Below are 18,376 nucleotides of genomic sequence, written 5' to 3'. Positions count from 1 at the left end.
GAGGGCGCAAGATGCAATTTAATTATGATTATGGTTCAACTTGTAAAAGGACACTGCTTCACAGGTAGTGCCAAATAGGTCTGTTTTTATTAGGAGTTTTATTACTGTAGTTTATTAGCTGCATTGGTAAACGGCTTTAAAATGTATTCATGTACAACTTTTTATTTCAAACTAAATGTAGGCTTTGTTCAGTTTATTGCATTAAATACGATCTTTACACAAATCTACAAATCTTTAACACCCCCCCCCCCCCGCCCCCCTTCCCAAAAACCTGCTGTATTATGAACAAATGCAGTAAATAGCATATTCTTAATTGCAGGCTTAAACAATTAAATAGGTGTTAACAAAACAGCAAACTGGGATTAAAAAAAATAGATATGATAATGTTATAAGCATGTTATATAGGTTATGGAATTAAGTAACACTAAAATACCTTGTACACAGAACTGTCCAAGGTGCATATTGCTATAAAAAAAAATCATTATTATTATTAAGGTAAAGGAGGTAAAAAAGTGTTCCTGAATCACTGTGAGCTTTCTTTAGAATACTATTAATTAACAGTCCGAGCTTTCAAGCTGTATTTTGGCAGGAGCCTCAGGACACACAAATCATATGTTGTCTAAGATGTTATATTTCATTACACTAAAATGTTTTGTAAGATGTCTGGCTTCATATAAAGCTGATTGTATCAAAGCCAACTGGCTTATTTTAGCTTGTTTAACGAAGCGAGTATCCTTAACAAAGAGAACAAAGATTTCAGATTGTCAGATTTTAGAATGTACAGATCAGATCTCAAATAACACAAGTCAGAATACACAAACTAGATGAAAATGTCCTTTTTTTTTTTCTTTTCCACTGCAAAATATTATGGTAAAAGATTGAATAATGTGCTGGAAATAAGCATAACACCCCATTTCAATTAAAAAAAATTATGTCTTGACAAGGATAACAAGGTTCTCCTGGTCTATATACAGTGAATATTTGGCATTCCGTATTAAAAGGTAAGGATTTTGAGTGTAACACTTTTCTAATACACTTACATGATATAGCAACCAGAACAATTTAAGTGGAAAACAAATTGAAATGTTTTGGGTGTGACGTATGAGAGCAAGTGAGGGAAAAATAAAAAAAAGCATTAAACCCTTTTTGTCAGCATATAAAATGGTGTGACGAGCAGAACAACGGTTTAATTTCCATGTGCTCTTGTCTTGTTTTGTTCAATTAATAGTGACTACCTTTCCAGTGTATATGTAATTGATTGGAAAGGTGAATATCGAATACTGTGGTGATGTACAAAGTTTTCATTGCTGAACAATAAAAAAGTAAAAAAAATAAAATAATAAATTAGAGGCAGGGCTAGAAAAATTCTGTTAATTTCTAACTCTTCACATAATTGCCTTACACTTAATTAATCAGGAGTTTCTGATTAACCCTGAATAAAGATCCGCCATTTCTTTAGGGGTTTCTTGGTTTCGTTCAACTGCTGAATCCAAACAAAGCATGTACAGGATCTCATTGTCAAAAGGAACTGATCAGAAGATTTTTCAAAACAGTACCATGGAACAACTTGAGGGTGAGTGGAGGAAATGCAGTACCAGAAACAAAAAAAAAGGACTTTAAAAAGAATTGACTTTATCTGGAAGATTCCAACAGAATACCAGACATTCAGAGCAACATTCACAAGAAAGAACTTTTTGGGCATAAGATAAATTTCAGGCTGGAAATAAGACAGGTTTTACCCAAGAACCATACTCACAATGAAAAGTGGTGATTGCAGTATAATGCCATGGGGCTGCTTCTCTTTAGTGAGACTTGGACATTTTTCAAGGCAGACTGATTCATGAACAGTTCCAATTTAAAATCTGTCTGGAGATGAACAGGTTCACCTTACAGCATGATAAAAACCAGAAAGTAAAAAAATCCACATCAAAAAAGGAATGTCTTCAAAGGAATATCAAAGTTTAAAATGACCCAGACAGAGACCAGATCTGAATCTTATCAAAAATCCTTATTTGCTAATACTAGTGAAGTCAAATATACACCGATGGGCACCTGAGTGGGGAAAAAAGGAAAAGCGTTCGCCTTATCGTCTGGAAATCGAAATTTCGAATCCCAATTGACATGGGCAGTCATCTGTGGCTTGGAGTCCAAGAGAGCAAAATTGGCCATGCTTTCAGGGAGGGAGGGAGGTAGGGGTGGCATACTCTTTTTCTCATCTCAATCACTGAACTACATGAGCAGTTTGAAATAATACGGTCGGCTGGCTTCACGTGCCTCAGAGGTGAGTAATAGGAGAGCTCTACCTGAAGGGTGGAAACTGTCCCAAACTATAATTAGGGAAAAAACATACACTGTTCGTTCTTATTTTACATTGATGTACTTAAAAAACAATTTACCCCAGATCTCACGTGAGCGTCCCTGGATGAGACAAAAGCTCACCACGAGGCCAGATATTTCCCCAAATTAGTTTGAAATCTTGCAGAGTTCATGCAGAAACATTTCTTATGCACATGGTGATTGTTTTACCTTCTGTTTTGGGTGGGGTTTTTTTTATACAAAATGCATAATGGTCGGCAGGTCTGGAAATACAATATAGTCAATCCTGGATATCATGGATACACACTATCATGTATGGAAAAAACATTGTTTTTACCCAAGCCTAGTCTGTATATTGCCGAGCCAGCTAGCTCTTTAACCTGAGATATTCAGCATTGCAAAGAATAAGCATGGTCACATCATGTCCCGGTAACAAAGTTTTGATCCCACAAAAAAACATATATGAACCACAGTGGTTCACTAAGCACAAGCAGGGCACTGATAATCCACACCACAACAAGTACAATAAAAAATAAAACTTGTTGGCTAACATTTACTTTTGAGAAATGGCAAGGGTTTTATAGAGCGTTTGAATTCAACATAATGTTCAGTAACTGGTAGTCACGTCGAAGTTCTTTTGTGACCCTGTATCAAATACTTGTTTCCAAATTGCATACTGCAGTACTGATTAGTATGTGAGTACATCAGCGGTGTCATTACTGTGTAGATGTTTTGCAGCAGTCCGTACAGCAGAACGGGCCACAGCACAATTCCCCTTGTGAAAAATTTACATCAAACGGTTATATAATTTAATGATGGATATCAGCTGTCTTTTGGTATACAGAAAGGGAGGAATGTAAATCAGCAAATTGTAAATATAAGTATTTCCTTCATATGATTAGGTGATTCATTTTATTGACTAAAATACATCAGCATGTGCTGTTTGTGGTTCCATCTGAATTGTATCAGATATAGATGTTTGCCACCAAACAAATGATTGAAAATGAAACCTTATTGTTTTTTTTTATTATTATTATTTTTTTTTTATTGTTGCCTTATTTACTAGCCTAGTCTACTAAGTAATTGGCTACTAAGTCTACTAAGTAATTATTAATATTTATTTTTTGCTTTCTTTTGCAGTTGCTCAGTGCTAAGTTTCCCAAAAGCATCACAAAGGTAAGATCATCGTAAACGAGAGAGAATGTATTCATTGTGTTGCTCGCTCTACAATTTAATAATCTTTGTGCCATGATGCTCTAGGGAATCTCCGCCCTGAATTCTATTAAAACTACACTTTAATGTTCAATATGTCTGCCTCAGTCAAAGGGTATTTAAAAAAAAAAAAAAGGAAAAAACCTTTTATGACAGCAGCAGGTTTAATACACCAGTATGCAGTGAGTCATGGTTTGCTTGGAGATTAGAGAATTAGTATGGCTAAAAGACTCTGTGACTGGGGAGTCAATGACCTGGTTGCTTTTTATCTACAAAACATTGAATGCATTAACATTCGTAAGATTTGATCTCTTTCATTAATGTAGGATGCATAGAGAACTAGAGAATAAAAAATAAAAAAATCCCAATTTGTCCCCATAGTGCTGTTGGTGTTTAGATCTGGTATTTACAGCTCAGCAGCAAATTATGAAATTCTTTAATGGAAGAGATGATTTACTACTAATTATCATGTACTATTTGTAACATTATCATAATACATGTTGCATTCAGGAAAGAATGAAAATGGGTTCATTTCAGCAAAATAAAGCAGTCACTTAATAGATATAATCTTTAAAATAGGACTTAAAACGCATTACGCGTGGTTATAGTATAATAATTAACAGGATCAGGTGATGCCATTAGATTTTTTATTAAATTACTTTACGATACTGGTATGTCACAACACTAATTTGCCAATGGTTAAATATTTTTTCGTAAATGAATGAACAAAATGTCATACATTTTAGACTTTGTTGTGAAACACCCACTACACAAATCAAGTTTTTATCACTTACTTGAGATCAACAGATGTTTCCTCACCAGCATATTTTTGAAGTTCATAACACATGAAAATGAGCAGCTTGTCATGTTGACAATAAACTACAAAGTCCCTAGTTCTAAAGACTTTCAGCATAACCTCTGACAGTTATTCTTTTAAAAATATTAAACATCTCACAGAAAACCGCGCTTGCATAAGCAATTACACCAATAACTCCATTTATTTTGAGCAGCTACCATACTCTGAGTCCCAGTATGAGCTGTTGCTATAGAAATAATAAAGTATTAGAAGAAACACATTAATATAAATCTGCATTGCCGTGCTGTTCAAAAAATGAATCAACACCTCCTGAGCAAAAACTAAATCAAGTATACAACAGTGTTTCAGTATCATGCTATTAATGGTGTAGTTCTAGAAGGTGCCTCTATTAGAACATGAAATGGTTTGTTAATTGGTGAAATCAATACTACGTGACCTCCAAGAGCAAGCTGTGGTTTCTGTGGTCAGATGGCTCAGTGTGTAGAACCTTTTTTTTTTTTTTTTTTTTTTTTTAAAAGCTAATATACTGAGTTAATATACTTTGGATGTAGCTGGAAATGGAAATTGGTGCAGTGGTGTTTGGGAATGTACAATTGATGTGGGGGTGATTTTTTTGTCTTTTTAAAAAATTCTCACAAACTTCACCTGAGAAAATAAGTTCTTCTTTGGGCCACCCCACTGACCCTCCCACAGTCCTGCCACTATCAATATGCAACTTCTGGAACAGTGGCTGGAATACTAATACCCTGCTGTGCTCTTTGAATTGTGATGCCTTTGTGCACTCGGTGGCTTATAAAAGCTCAGCTGCAGTATGAAGCAGTACGACGTTTCGTTTCATTAGCCTTTTATTGGCGGTGACTCATCTCTGTATCACAGTTGCATTTGAAGTGCAGGTATCGTAGCAAGCCATGAAATAAAGGCCACATGCAGGCTAAAGGGCCGGTCCCTCTTTCCTATGATAAATATTAAAAAGTTAATTGAGTGATTATTCTTTGACCGTGCTCCTCCAGGGTAGTTATATAGGGAATACAGCTGTGTTAAAAGGTTGGCTCATTCCCTGAAGCTCAACACTTAAAAAAAAAAAATGAAAATCTCTCTGCCACAGCTGTTTATATGCTCATGAAGTAGCTGCATGGACATGATTTATTATTCAGAACAGCAATAAACATTTCACAACAAAACTTGGAGCAATTATGTAAACATACTTCTCCAGTGAACTGTTTACTATACATATCTCAATTATTGTCCTTGTTTAAATAATTGGTTTGATTAGTTCTAACAATTGTTTTAGATTTCACACCTGTTTTTGTTTTAAGCGGACATGTGTTGATAACGAAATTAGATAGTCTTGCTGCTCATGTATTCCAAGCAGGAAATATCCATAAGGATCTTAGCAACATAGACAAGGATTGCTAGATGACTCAAAGCATCTTCACAATGACAGGTCTTGTTGTGTGTCCCTGGTTCATTGATTAGTATATAACAAAAGTGTTCTAAGAGAGACAACTGGTGAACTGGAGACTGGGTCATGGACACACTCCCTGATGTGCGTGGAGCAAAGGCTGGGCAAAATGCCTGTTCTGACCCCTAGCTACTGCCAAAAGTTCCTACAATGGGCATGTGAGCATCAACCCTGAACCATGAAACCATGGAAGAAGGTAGCCCAATAAATCGGATTTCTTTTACATCATGTAAATGGCCAGATGTCTGTAGGTTTTTTTACCCAGGGAAGAGATGACTCCAGGATGAAGCATGCAGGGTCTGCTCGATGCAATTTCTGGTAGGAAACCTTGGGTCCTGGCATTCAAGTAAATCTTACTATGACCTGAACCAACACTTCTTCCAGCAGACTTTAAACTTTTCTGTAATACCTGCGAATACCTAAAGTTTACAGTATGTACTATGTATGTTGGATGGAAAATAGTGCAGGTTTTTTTTTTTTTTTTTACAGTAATACAAAGGTATGAGAAACAATTAGCCAGATTGTGATTTCATTACATTCTAAGCACCATTTGATTTGCTTATTCTTCACCTCAAAATTCTAATGATTCACTTAATAATTTCCCACATGAATGCTTTTTTGCGATGCATGAGAGCCGATTTTAGTAGCTTTTACTATTTACTGCAACAAATCCTGCCTATTATGTACAATTAAAAAAGAGGGGTGGGGGGCAAAAATTCTTTACTCAGCAGGACTTACAAATTGGTTATTCTTCAGTCTGAACAAAGCTCTTTTCCCATGTGTGCGAGTTCAGTTTGTTTCAAACTGAAAATAAATATATCAATAGAGGGAGAAACCTGATGAACTGGCTGGCTTTCAATATGGCAGGTTGTAAATCTATATATGCAAATGCTGCATAAAGCTTTGTGTGAAGAGACTCTCTTTTTTTATTTTTCTTTGTCTCTGGGCTATAAATCTAATATCAGAGCTCCTCTTCTGTGTGTACTGGTGTGATTTGGGTATTACATTTTCTATCTAAACTTCATTATCTTCAGCTGAGAACTGAATTAAGCAGTTGATTAGCCTGTGTATTGACCCGTTTTTAACCTTCAACTATTTTTTTTTTTTATAATGGGTTACAAAATTTCAGCATAATTATTTGTAAACATAGGAGTTACTCAGCTTTAGATCATGAGTGCACCTGAGGTGTCGGAGGTTCTTCTCTGCCAATCTTGTTCCAATTTAAGTCAAGTCAAGTTATTGCACTTTTCACAACAGATATTGTCTCAAAGCAGCTTTACAGAATTTAACAGTTATGGTGAACGATGTGTATTTATTCCTGATGAGCAGCCATGGCGACTGTGGCAAGGTAAAACTTTCTTAGATGTTATGAGGAAGAAACCTTTAGAGGAACCGGAATCAAAAGGGGAACCCATCCTCATTTGGGTGATATCAAGAGTGTGATTATTAATCTTTAAACAATACAGAACAGGAGAGTGAACATTCAATTGTAGTGAGTTCAATTTAATGTAGATCTTTTTTATGAAAACATTAAATGATGGAAATGGAACGTTTTCTGCATTGTTCTGGAATTTTGCATGATGCTCAAGCTATGTTCCTCCAAATAAGGGTGTAATGGCTTAATATGTTCAGTATAAATTTTTTTACATATATTTCGAATATGGTGTATATGACCTGTAGATAGGAGGGTCAACAATCTTTTGAAGTCATACTTAATACTGTCTTGGTGGCTTTTTCCTCTCTTAAACTCCCCCACACTTTCAGGTATCACTCTCATCCCCATACTCCTAGCCCCTTATACTATCATCTCTCTCTCTTTCCCTCTCTGTCTCTCTCTTTCTTTCTCTCTTTTTTACCACTTTCAGATTCCTATGTCAACCCCATGCACTCAGTTCTCCTTTTCTCTCACCATAACACTTGCATCTCTTTTTATAGATCATCCCTCACTCTGTCCCCCTCTTTCACCCACACCCTCATGCTCTCTTTTTCAGTTTAATTCAGTTTAATGCATGCAGCATTGGTATGAAAATATTCTGTATTGCCCAAGCACCAATCCGGAACAGGGCAATTAAATTGTTAACTAAACAGAACATAAACTGAAATTTTTATAAAAAAAAAAATAAATAAATAAAAAAGTAAATTGGAGGTAAAATAAATATAGCAAAATGAATAACTATGCACAAAACTGTAACGGTACACAAAATTCATGGTTCAGTATGTACCGCTTTATTTAAGTCATGTTTCGTAGTTTGTGGGACCATCATATAGAATTTCTGGGACCATTCTAAAACGAATTTTAAAAATGCCTGCTTGTTTAAATAATATCTAAAATAATATTTTATAATATTTGTAAAAAAAAATATTATATTAAAATAGAGTAGAATATATCAAATTAATGCAATAAATTATGCAATATATCATTAAATTGAGAAAGCAATTAAATTGACAAATTGATTAAATAAAATTAAATAAATGGAAAAATAAAATTTAATAGTTCATCTTCGTTAGACCACATTTGGGTAATACGTGTGTGTGTCTGTGAGACATTTAATATTTAATTGTCTTAAGATATGTTCTACTTATTTCAGCATACTTTAACAAATGTCTTACTTTCTTTCCATCTTTCATTCAATCACTCGATATGTGAAGTTGTCAGGATTTTCTCCTTTTGAGAGAAATTTTTTAAGCTGGACATAAAAACGCAAACAAATCCATATAGCGTGACTGTTGTCAAAACGGAAGTGGCTGCAATTTCACACACCTGCAAAACAACGCACTACAAATCGTATTTCCAGTATGGAGCAAGTAGCCACAGTGCCACTACGCTAACTCTAGGTACTTTTTTATACCCCTGGCATTGTTGCATATGTTTTCAAGTTTAAGAACAAAAACTGCGCTTAAAGTGCACGGTGGAGACTAAACAAAGTTGCGGTCTGCCACTTTATACATTCCTCAGAACTCAGACTTTAACACACTGGCAACACAATATTTTACTGTCCGAAAAAGGATTGCAACTGGTACACATGTGAATGTATATCAAGTCAAGTCAAGAAACTTTTGTAATTTTAACCATATATCGCTGAAGCAGTACACCAGGGGTGGCCAACCCGCGGCTTACGAGTTGCATGCGGAGTTTGTGTTTGTTTGTTTTTTAATGTGCGTCTTCGCTTCGCTTGAGTTCAATACGGTATTTTTAAGACTTAAATGAGCTTGCCCCTACTGAGAAACTTTGCGGTATATCAGACCTGGGCAAACTACGGCCCGCGGGCCACATCGGGCCCTTTGTACGTCCCTGTCTGGCCAATCGTAAATTACAGGGATGCACCGAAAACTTTCGGCCGAAATACCCAAATCGCCGAAACAACACGGCAGAAACACAATTGTAATGACGCAATAAAAAGCGCAGCCAGCTCACGGTTATCTGGATAAGAGCAACATGTCTGCGGTGTGCGGATAGCGATTTGCAAAACATGCAAGGGGGTGTATCTGCAAAGAGTTTCTCCACGTCGGGTTTAATTTATCACCTGAAATCCAAACATCCCGATTGCCATTCTAAATATGAGAAGAACACTGCGCAGAAAAGTAAAGTCAATCCGAGCATGCGCACTCCGTCTGTAGTGGACGTTTTTGAAAAGGCAGGAAAGTTTTCCAGTGATGGTGCCAAGGCAAAAGGCATAACACCAAAAATTATGGATTTCATTGCCATTTGAATTGAATTTTCATTTCGGTGCATCCCTAAAATATTATCGTTGGTGTGGCCCTCTGTCACAATTCAGGTTTCTCACGTGGCCCCTTGTAAAAATTAATTGCCCACCCCTGCGGTATATTCATCTCACGCACATGCGCATTTGACGAAAATACCGTGTTGAACTCAAGCGAAGTGAACACGCACATAAAAAAAAACACAAAGTCTGTGTTTTCTACCCTGAAACACGTGAAATCAAAGCATCGATCTGTTCTGACTGACACCCATGTGAAAGAATTGCTTCGAGTGGCAACAACGGAATACAAGGCAGATTTGAAGGGGATTGTTTAAGGCAAGGATGCCAAAAGTCCCACTAACATGCATAGTTAAAGAAAAACGCTATTGTAAATTATTATATTTTTGTTTGTGGACTTGGTTAAACAGAGTTTGTGTGTGAGACAGTGCAAACAATGTTCATTGTTGAAAATGACTGTCCTGTGGTCTTAGAACTGTAGGAGTCAATTTCTGTCATTATGTTGGTGTGTGACATTTACAATAAATCTGGCTGAGCAGAGGTGTGTGTGTGTAAGAGGAAGGGATGGGTGATGTTCATGTGTGCCCATGTGTATGATGTGGCTCTTTGCGGTAACACAGTAAAAAAATGTCAATCTCTGACTGGTTGGCCACCCCTGCAGTACACCGTAAAATGAATCATCGTTCCTCCAGAACCCTGGTGCTACAAAAAACAACATAAAGTTACATAAAAGAAAAACACTGCAAAACAATGTATGGATGGTAATGGAGCCTTTGTGAACTGTTGAACCAGGTGTAGAGTGGATGGCTGTTTATGGTAGTGGGTGGGGTTAGAGTAGATGTGGAGAAAAGGTTGTAACTGATTTAAAGCTCTCTCTCTCTCTCTCTCTCTCTCTCTCTCTCTCAATCCCTTATATTCAGCTGTCATGCAATCTCTCATTTTTACACTCACCTCTGCCAACTTTACACCTTTATCCCCCAGGGCCAGCATGCTTCACTATGGATATAGTGTTCTTTGAGTGATAAGCTGTCTTGCCTTTGTGAATTATAGACAAAAATGTATCAATGTTTGTTTCCTCTTGTGAAAGGGAAACCATCTTTCCCCATAGCCTAAAAAATGAAGAATACGAGAGACTGTTCACATGCAGTGAGTGACCAGTGCTTGCCAGATATTTCTGCAGCTCTTTTAATGTTGCTGGAGGTCGCTTGGTAACCTTTCTGAAAAGTTTCCTTCTGGTCCTTGGAGGGACATCCTGTTCTTGCTAATGTCACTGTGCTGCTCAATTTTCCTCTCTTATTAAAGCTGACCTTGCAAATAGTATTGTATCCATTTTTTATTTTATTTTGTACCCTCACAGTGAGGACCTGTACATGCTTTGTAAGCTTTTTCCTGAACATAGAATCCGTTCTTAGATGACACCAGAGAAGAACTTGAGAAAATACATCAGAAATATAAGAATGGTGCAGATAAATATTATCTCTATGTTGCATTCAAGTTGCATTAAGCTTCTTTTCGTAGAGTGCATTATTGTGTATGCCATTGTGATACATTTTATAAATAGCATCCTGGTCACATGATCACATTCTTTAATGGAGAGACAGTTCTGAAAGGAAATCATCTGCATTTGCGATCATGATGACCAACACAAATGGAATAAAAGGTTACATGGTTATACAACCATGTTATACCCGTTATAAAGAGCTCTTCAGTAGCATCAAAATGGTGCAATGGCATTTTACAACTCTATTTTGTTTTTTTATTTCTGGATAAAATGCTGCCGCAGGCACTGCTACAAAGAATATTGGTTTAGCTGATCATTTCAACAGTTTTGAGACTAATTTCGGGGGACAATTAATAATAAAAAATTAAAAACTCTCTAAGGTATGGTGACCCTGTAGTACATTTTATATATATATATATATATATATATATATATATATATATATATATATATATATATATATATATATATATATATATATATATATATATATATTATTATTATTATTATTTTATTTTTTTTAAACCATTTTTAAATTTACTGAGTTTTAAATTGTTTCGCATTGTTTACAATTCAGGATCTTTAAAATGTCTTCTCAGTTTGAAATTTGTATTTATAAAAATTTTGTTGAAAATATACTGAGATTCAAATTGAATCAAAACATCAAAACTCTGTTTTTTGTTACACCCCTGGTTTGTTGGCTTCTTTACAACAAGTAATTATTAGCTAGCAATTAAATACACTGGATAATTAATGTCTGAGCATTATCAGGAAAGAGGAATGTTTTATCCGCTCCATCTGCTGTTTTCTCTCATTAGTTGGTTACTGCCACTCCGCTCCTCCCTTTCTTTGCTCTTTCTCTCCTTGCAGTCTTTCCACAGCCCACAAGGCACAGTGATTTTTCAGAATGTTTTATTAAATTAAATGCATTTTTAATGGTTTGTTGTATATACCCGCACACATCGTCAAATGCAGTATGTATAGAAAATACTGCATCAAAAATATCCTTGTTTCAGTTTTATACATCAGAAAAGCAATCAAAAATTAGATTAGTCATATGGAGTTCAACTTTGTGCTCATCAATTCCATCTGTAGACAATGTCAGGGTTACTCCATCAGCAAGAGTAAATTTCAGGCTTTTAACAATCACATTGCTGTTCTGTGTATTTAGCTAGCTACTGTCGTATTTGTTTGGAATCTGCTATGTGGTGTTTTGCCCTTGCACAAGTCAGTCAAGCAGTCACACTGACTACCTTTTATTCGGAAGGAAATAAATCAAATAACATGCAACGTATATTTTGTTGGAAATGACCTTTGTTTGGTTTATACGGTGTGTAAGCTTTTATAAACACTTACCTCCTGAAATGGGTGGCTCGACGTTTAAACGGGATATCACTTCTCTCTGTGTGTTGGTGCAAAAAAAACTTTTTTTATTATTTATTGTTCTGTCAAAAATTATTTCAAGATCAGAGAAGTGTTGTGAAGCAACAAGCAATCAGGGAATCTATTCCATTTCAAACAAAACAGGCATTTATTGGTCTTTGTAAGCTAAACTCGACATCAGATCAAATAGCACTTTTTCAGTAAATTGCTTCGCTCAGGCTCTCGGCCTGCTGTCAGACTCTTCAGATTCTGACTACTACATAGAGATTGCACAACAGTGGAAGGTTGCCAGGCGTTCACTCCGACTGACCAATAAATTGATCCAACCTGCCAACCTGCAAGGCGCTTCTTAAAGCGTGTAAAAGCGTTAGAGCAGCTGGAAATAAAGGAGTTGACGTGCCTGGCATTTAAAAGTAAATCAAGTGTGCGTATTTTTACTGCACACCTTTTTTGTGCTATACAGTACACGCGTTAAAGGTGCAGATCCGGGTCAAGCTTGTCTGCCTCAGTGCTCTTTAAAGAGATTCTTTGCTTTTGTCCCTTTGTGTGTGTAGATCTGTGATCTGTGGTGATAAACTTTAAAGCAGGTTCCTTGTGCCTGTTTATAGAGAGTGCGTTTTTCTTTGACTGGGTGTAATGTCTCATGGATTCTAATAACTGCTTTGCATCGCATTAATGTGACCACACCGTGACTGATTAAACAGCACTTAAAGTCACTCTGTGGATTTTTTGTATGCCGTTAGCCTATTTTCAAAGCTATTCTTCCATACTGATTCAACAAATGTGTAGCCTATTAATCTGTGTGTAAGGAGCTTAAAGAGAGAGAGTGTGTGTGTGTGTGTGTGTGTGTGTGTGTGTGTGTGTGTGTGTGTGTGTGTGTGTGTGTGTGTGTGTGTGTGTGTGTGTGTGTGTGAAATAACCTCTGCACAAAATTTGTGGCTATTGCATCACTTAAGTAATTGATCAAATCTGTCAATTTAATTCAGTCATGAATGAGTCCTCAGGCATTACTCCAGCCACGCTCTAGCACCCTAATGTAGAGCATAGTATGAGCCCAGCTGTAGTTATTACTGTACCTTATAGGGCCTGAGCTGTGCTTATAATGGATCTCTGTGTGTGTGTGTGTGTGTGTGTGTGTGTGTGTGTGTGTGTGTGTGTGTGTGTGTGTGTGTGTGTGTGCGTGCGCGTGCCATATCTTCCCATCTGCTATTTTTTTCACTGCTTTATGCATTAACGTATTCACCCACACTGGCACCAGATGCAAATTTATTAGGGTCTATTAACACTATTTTTTAGAGTTGCTCATTATCTGAGAGCATGTCTGGATGGACCACACTTCTAAATTGACTTGTTTGCAGAAAAGGAACAATGTGTTACACAATGTGTGTAAAAATGAGCATTTCTTTTAAGATCCGGCCATGACGTTTCTTTAGATTTCTTTAAACAACGAGTCATTGCTATATGAGCCCTTCAATTTCACTTGTACTGCAAAATCACCTAAATGTCAGTTACCTCACTTTTTGATCAGTGGCATTCTCCATGTGATTAAACACGTGATTAATGCAGCGTGCATTTGTTTGACCTTCAACGCAAAACACATTTATTTGCAACATCCTTTCTTTCTCAGATATAAAAAAAAACAATCAACTCTAACAAAAAAAATTTTTAAATCACTAAACATTTGTTTCAAGCACAAAAATCCACCTTGATGTTCACATCCAGCATTTAAAACAATCCGTCTGGAAACATGGCAAAAATTTCCTTTTGGTGTCCTGATGATTAACATCATTTTAAACACCATAATTACTTTAAAACATTCACAAGAATGTTTTGTCTTCATGCTCCATGTTAAGGAATGGTTTCACTTAAAGCATCCATATTTGTCTATGCTCATGTTGATTAGAGTATTAAAAACTTGAAATGTATTAAATGAAGGTACATTCAGAACAGATAAAAATGTGTGATTAAGTTGCAATTAATCACGGTTCAATATTGTAATCAATTGTGTGCGATATACGATTATATGTATGTTGCTTTTTTACAATTTTTTGTTCATACAATTAACAATTTTGTGTCTTTTGTGGGGGGGGGGGAGATATTTGGGCCACTGTGCCTCTGTAGGAGCATAGCCTTAGACTATATAGCAAGTGCGCCTGAGAGATGGTGGTAACACATTGTTTTTCCTCTGGTCACATATCGATTGTAGAGTGCTGAATTTTTAATGCCTTAAATTAGAACTCAGCAATTACCTTTGTGAACAGGGAGGCCAAGCTCCAGACAAACTCACGGAAGATGTCTAAAATATCCAAGGCAGCGAAAGCAGTGAAGAAGGTGGATGCAGGTGGTGTGATCAGAGCTATTGTTAGATCGGGACAGGCGGCTCCAGGACCACCACTGGGCCCCATTCTGGGTCAGGTTGGTAGAATTTTTATTTTTTTCTCCTTTTCCCTTTGGTCTTTCTACTCTGCTGTCTATTAAAGAGATGAATCTTTCATAGAGCGGTATACTGACACTGCCATATAGCTGTTTACACATAAAACACCTAGTTAAGTAAGAGTGTAATTGAAACTCTAATGATGCTATTAAGCTTCTGTCTGTCTTAATGACAATAACGAAGGTCTGCGTTCCTCTATATAAAGGCACTTTTGTGTAGCCTCCAGAGTGCACTTTACAGCATACGGGAATCTGTTCAGCCTTGGAAATGAGATGAAATGAGCAGTCAAGCGAGACAATGCCATGTGTTTAAACTGTGTGTGTGTCAAAATATGGTCAGCAGCCTTGCTTGGTCCGAATCTTTGATGCTGTGACACTGTGTGTGTGTGTGTGGGGGGGGGCAAACTGTAAATAAATTGTCCACAGCATTAGCTTTAGGCATAGGCCCTTTAATCTCCCCCTCTCGCTTTTTCGGTTTTTCTCTTTTCTGTCTAACCAACCCTGACAGAGTAAACATATAGAGGTAGGTTGCATGTCGGCCTGGTAACAAACTCAAACAAATGAGAGAAATAAAAGAAGAACGAAAAAGAAAGAAGCAACTGACAAATTTAGCTGAGGTGCATACATTATGATTTAGAGTAAAATTGCTACAACCAGAAGAAAGATGGAAGACAAAAGGTGGAAGAAAAGGATAGGGTAAATGACTGCTACTGGCATTTCATAGCATGTCAGCAAAAAATTCACTGTTATTCAAGTTTATATGTAAGAAATAGCAATTTTGCTGCTAGATTATTATTATTATTTTTTTTTAGTTTGACCCAACAGAGAAATGCTTTACAATGAAAATATTTGCTATGGAGAATAAGAAAAAGAAAGGAATAGAGTTCAGGTTTTGTTAATCCCCCTCTGTTTATTTCTCTGAAATCTATCTCCATTGAAGAGGCATGCTTAAAGCAATACTGTGCATAACACAATGATGAATAACACCCGTTTTGTATTTGAATCCTTTTTGCCAATATTAGCCATGAATCACATGAGCTCATATGTAAAGTTGCATGTAAGCAGGTAAGCCATTGACAAACAAGTCCCATTTTAATGAAATAGGTTAATAAGGGTTATAGTTGGGAGGCAGGAAAGTGCAGAGTGTATTAGTGGCAAGTGATGGAACTTCAATTTAATTTTCTTGTCAGTCCGGTAGGCCATGACATACTGTGTCACCACCTCCTAAGACTTGGGGTTCTTGGCATTTCAGTCAAACGTGCAGGAGACTCATTGCCATAATTACACAAGTAATCACTCTGCTCTTTGTCCTGAACATAATTATGATAATGGCTGTGATAAATGGGGGAATCAGCCTTTGCAGTAATCCCTGCCCCTGCCACAATAATTTGTTTCATGTCATTTCTCATGCATTTGAATAATGATGATGGTTTTCACAACAGTGAAACTTGATTTACCCAAACAGAGATGACACGTCTGTCTTTAGAAATGAACAAGAATGTCAAAGCAAATCCTTTAGACCGATATTGGGAGTCGCTGAGGTTCATATAAAATATGAGATCAGCGAGTTGATCAGATTTCCCAGCGCTGTCTCATCAGTCTATATTCAGACTAATGGGAAATTGGTTAGGGTCTAGCAAACATTTATTACAGCAGAGTACTAATGCTTCAGAGCCATGCTTCATGCAACACAGTGTAGAGTAAAAAAAATCCATAGTGAAAAGAATCAATAACCTTAGTTTAATTGTTGCACATAAGAAGGCACTTGGGTAATTTGCTACATCTTTGATCTGTATCCTGTTTTTCTCTTGTGGGTCATTTCTTGTGTGTGATGCATTTTGCACCTCAGGACAGGCTAAATGCCCTGCTCAACAGTTTTAAATTGTGCTTGAAATCATGTACAGTATCTAAAAAATGTGAGTATACCTCTCACATTTCAGCAACTATTTTAGTATATCTTTTCAAGGGACAATACAATACAAATGTTATATAATTTAGTCAATGTGCAGCTTGTCTAGCAGTACAGATGTATTGTCCTTTGAAAATAACACAACAAAAATTTAGATTTACACTCTAAGTGAACATGTCAAATCTGTGTACAAAATATTTCTATATAATAAATCTTGCACTGCTTTAATCCTCCTGGGCATGTGATTCACCAGAGCTGCACAGGTTGTTGCTGGGATCCTCTTCCACATAATGACATCACGGAGCTGCTGAATGTTAGACACGTGGCCCTTCTCCACCTTCCGCTTGAGGATGCCCCACAGGTGCTTAAAAGGGTTCAGCTCTGGAGACATACTCGACCACTTCAGCAAGGGAGATTTTATTTTGGCGGTGTTTTAGGGTTAATATTATGTTGACAAAATTGCCCTTCAGCCCCTTTTCTGAAGGGAGGGTGTCATGTTCTGCTTCAAAATGTCACAGTACATGTTGGAATCCATGTTTCCCCTTAATAAACTGCAGCTCCTCAGTATCAGCAGCACTCATACAGCCCCAGACCATGATGCTACCACCCCCATAGGCAAGACACAATTTTCTTGGTTCTCCTCACCAGGGCGTCGCCACACATGCCAGACATCATCTAAGCCAAACAAACAAATGTATCTAACAATAGGGTTCCAGTATCTTATGCTTTAGGATGGGTTGTCTTCAGCATACTGTTAGTGGGCTTTCTTGTGAGCCAGCTTTAAAAGAGGTTTCCTTCTGTGACTACGGCCATGCATACTGACTTGTTGCAGTGAGCGGCATATGATCTGAGCACTGACAAGCAGACCTGCTGCTTCTGCAACCACTAAAGCAGTACTGGCAGCACTCATGCTTCTGTTTTTTTAAGCCAGCTTCTGCACCTGACACAAAGCCCGAAGATTCAACTTCTTCGGAAAACTGTATGATCCTGGCCACTGTACTGTAACTCAGTTTTAGAGTGTTACCGATCTTCTTATAGCCTAGGCCATCTTGTGGAGAGCAAAAATACAAATTTTTTAATCCTCAGAGAGTTCTTTACCATGAGGTGCCTAGTTGAACATCCAGTGGTCAGTATGAGAGAATTGTACTCAAAGCACCAAATTTTAACTGCTTTAATACAAGATGCACAAATTTGTATGATCCTGTCAAGCAGGCTTTGCATGGTTGTCAGCTCTTTTGCCAATTATGGCTGTATGTCGAGTTATTTTTAGAGGACAGTAAATCTATAATGCTATACAAACTGCACATTGACTACTCTTAAATATACCCAAGTTTCATTTCTATAGTATTTTCTCTTGAGAACAGTTACTAAAATGGTTGCTGAAATGTGAGGGGTGTACTTACTTTTTTGAGATACTGTATTGTTCGTTGTTCAGAAGCACCGTAATGTGTGAAGCATGTGTTCAGAATTTCTTTTCTTTTGGTGTAAATTGTAATACATTGAAAATGACATATCGAATATATAAATTAGAGTATAGCAAACACTGTAATAAACATCTTACTGGGGCATATATACTGCTGCATAAATTTGCCTAGTTGTATTTATCACTGCAAATTACGTTTAA

General features: G+C 36.9%; 1 protein-coding gene across 3 annotated transcripts in view; it reads left to right on the top strand.

The window, feature by feature from the left end:
* The window catches only part of mrpl11 (mitochondrial ribosomal protein L11), a 54,527-nt gene that overhangs the window by 11,757 nt on the left and 24,394 nt on the right, over positions 1-18,376 (top strand). For 2 of the 3 annotated variants that reach the window (XM_083561378.1, XM_083561377.1), the window contains exons 2-3: positions 3,457-3,492; positions 14,672-14,825. In XM_083561378.1, coding sequence (XP_083417504.1) covers positions 14,703-14,825 — 123 coding nt within the window. In that variant the 5' untranslated portion in view covers positions 3,457-3,492; positions 14,672-14,702. The remainder of the gene's footprint in view (positions 1-3,456; positions 3,493-14,671; positions 14,826-18,376) is intronic. The other variant, XM_083561379.1, reaches the window with a different exon arrangement.

Source organism: Silurus aristotelis, assembly GCF_946808225.1.
Source record: "Silurus aristotelis genome assembly, chromosome: 14".
In the NCBI taxonomy this organism is placed as follows: domain Eukaryota; kingdom Metazoa; phylum Chordata; class Actinopteri; order Siluriformes; family Siluridae; genus Silurus; species Silurus aristotelis.
This window is presented reverse-complemented; position numbering and strand designations above follow the sequence as displayed.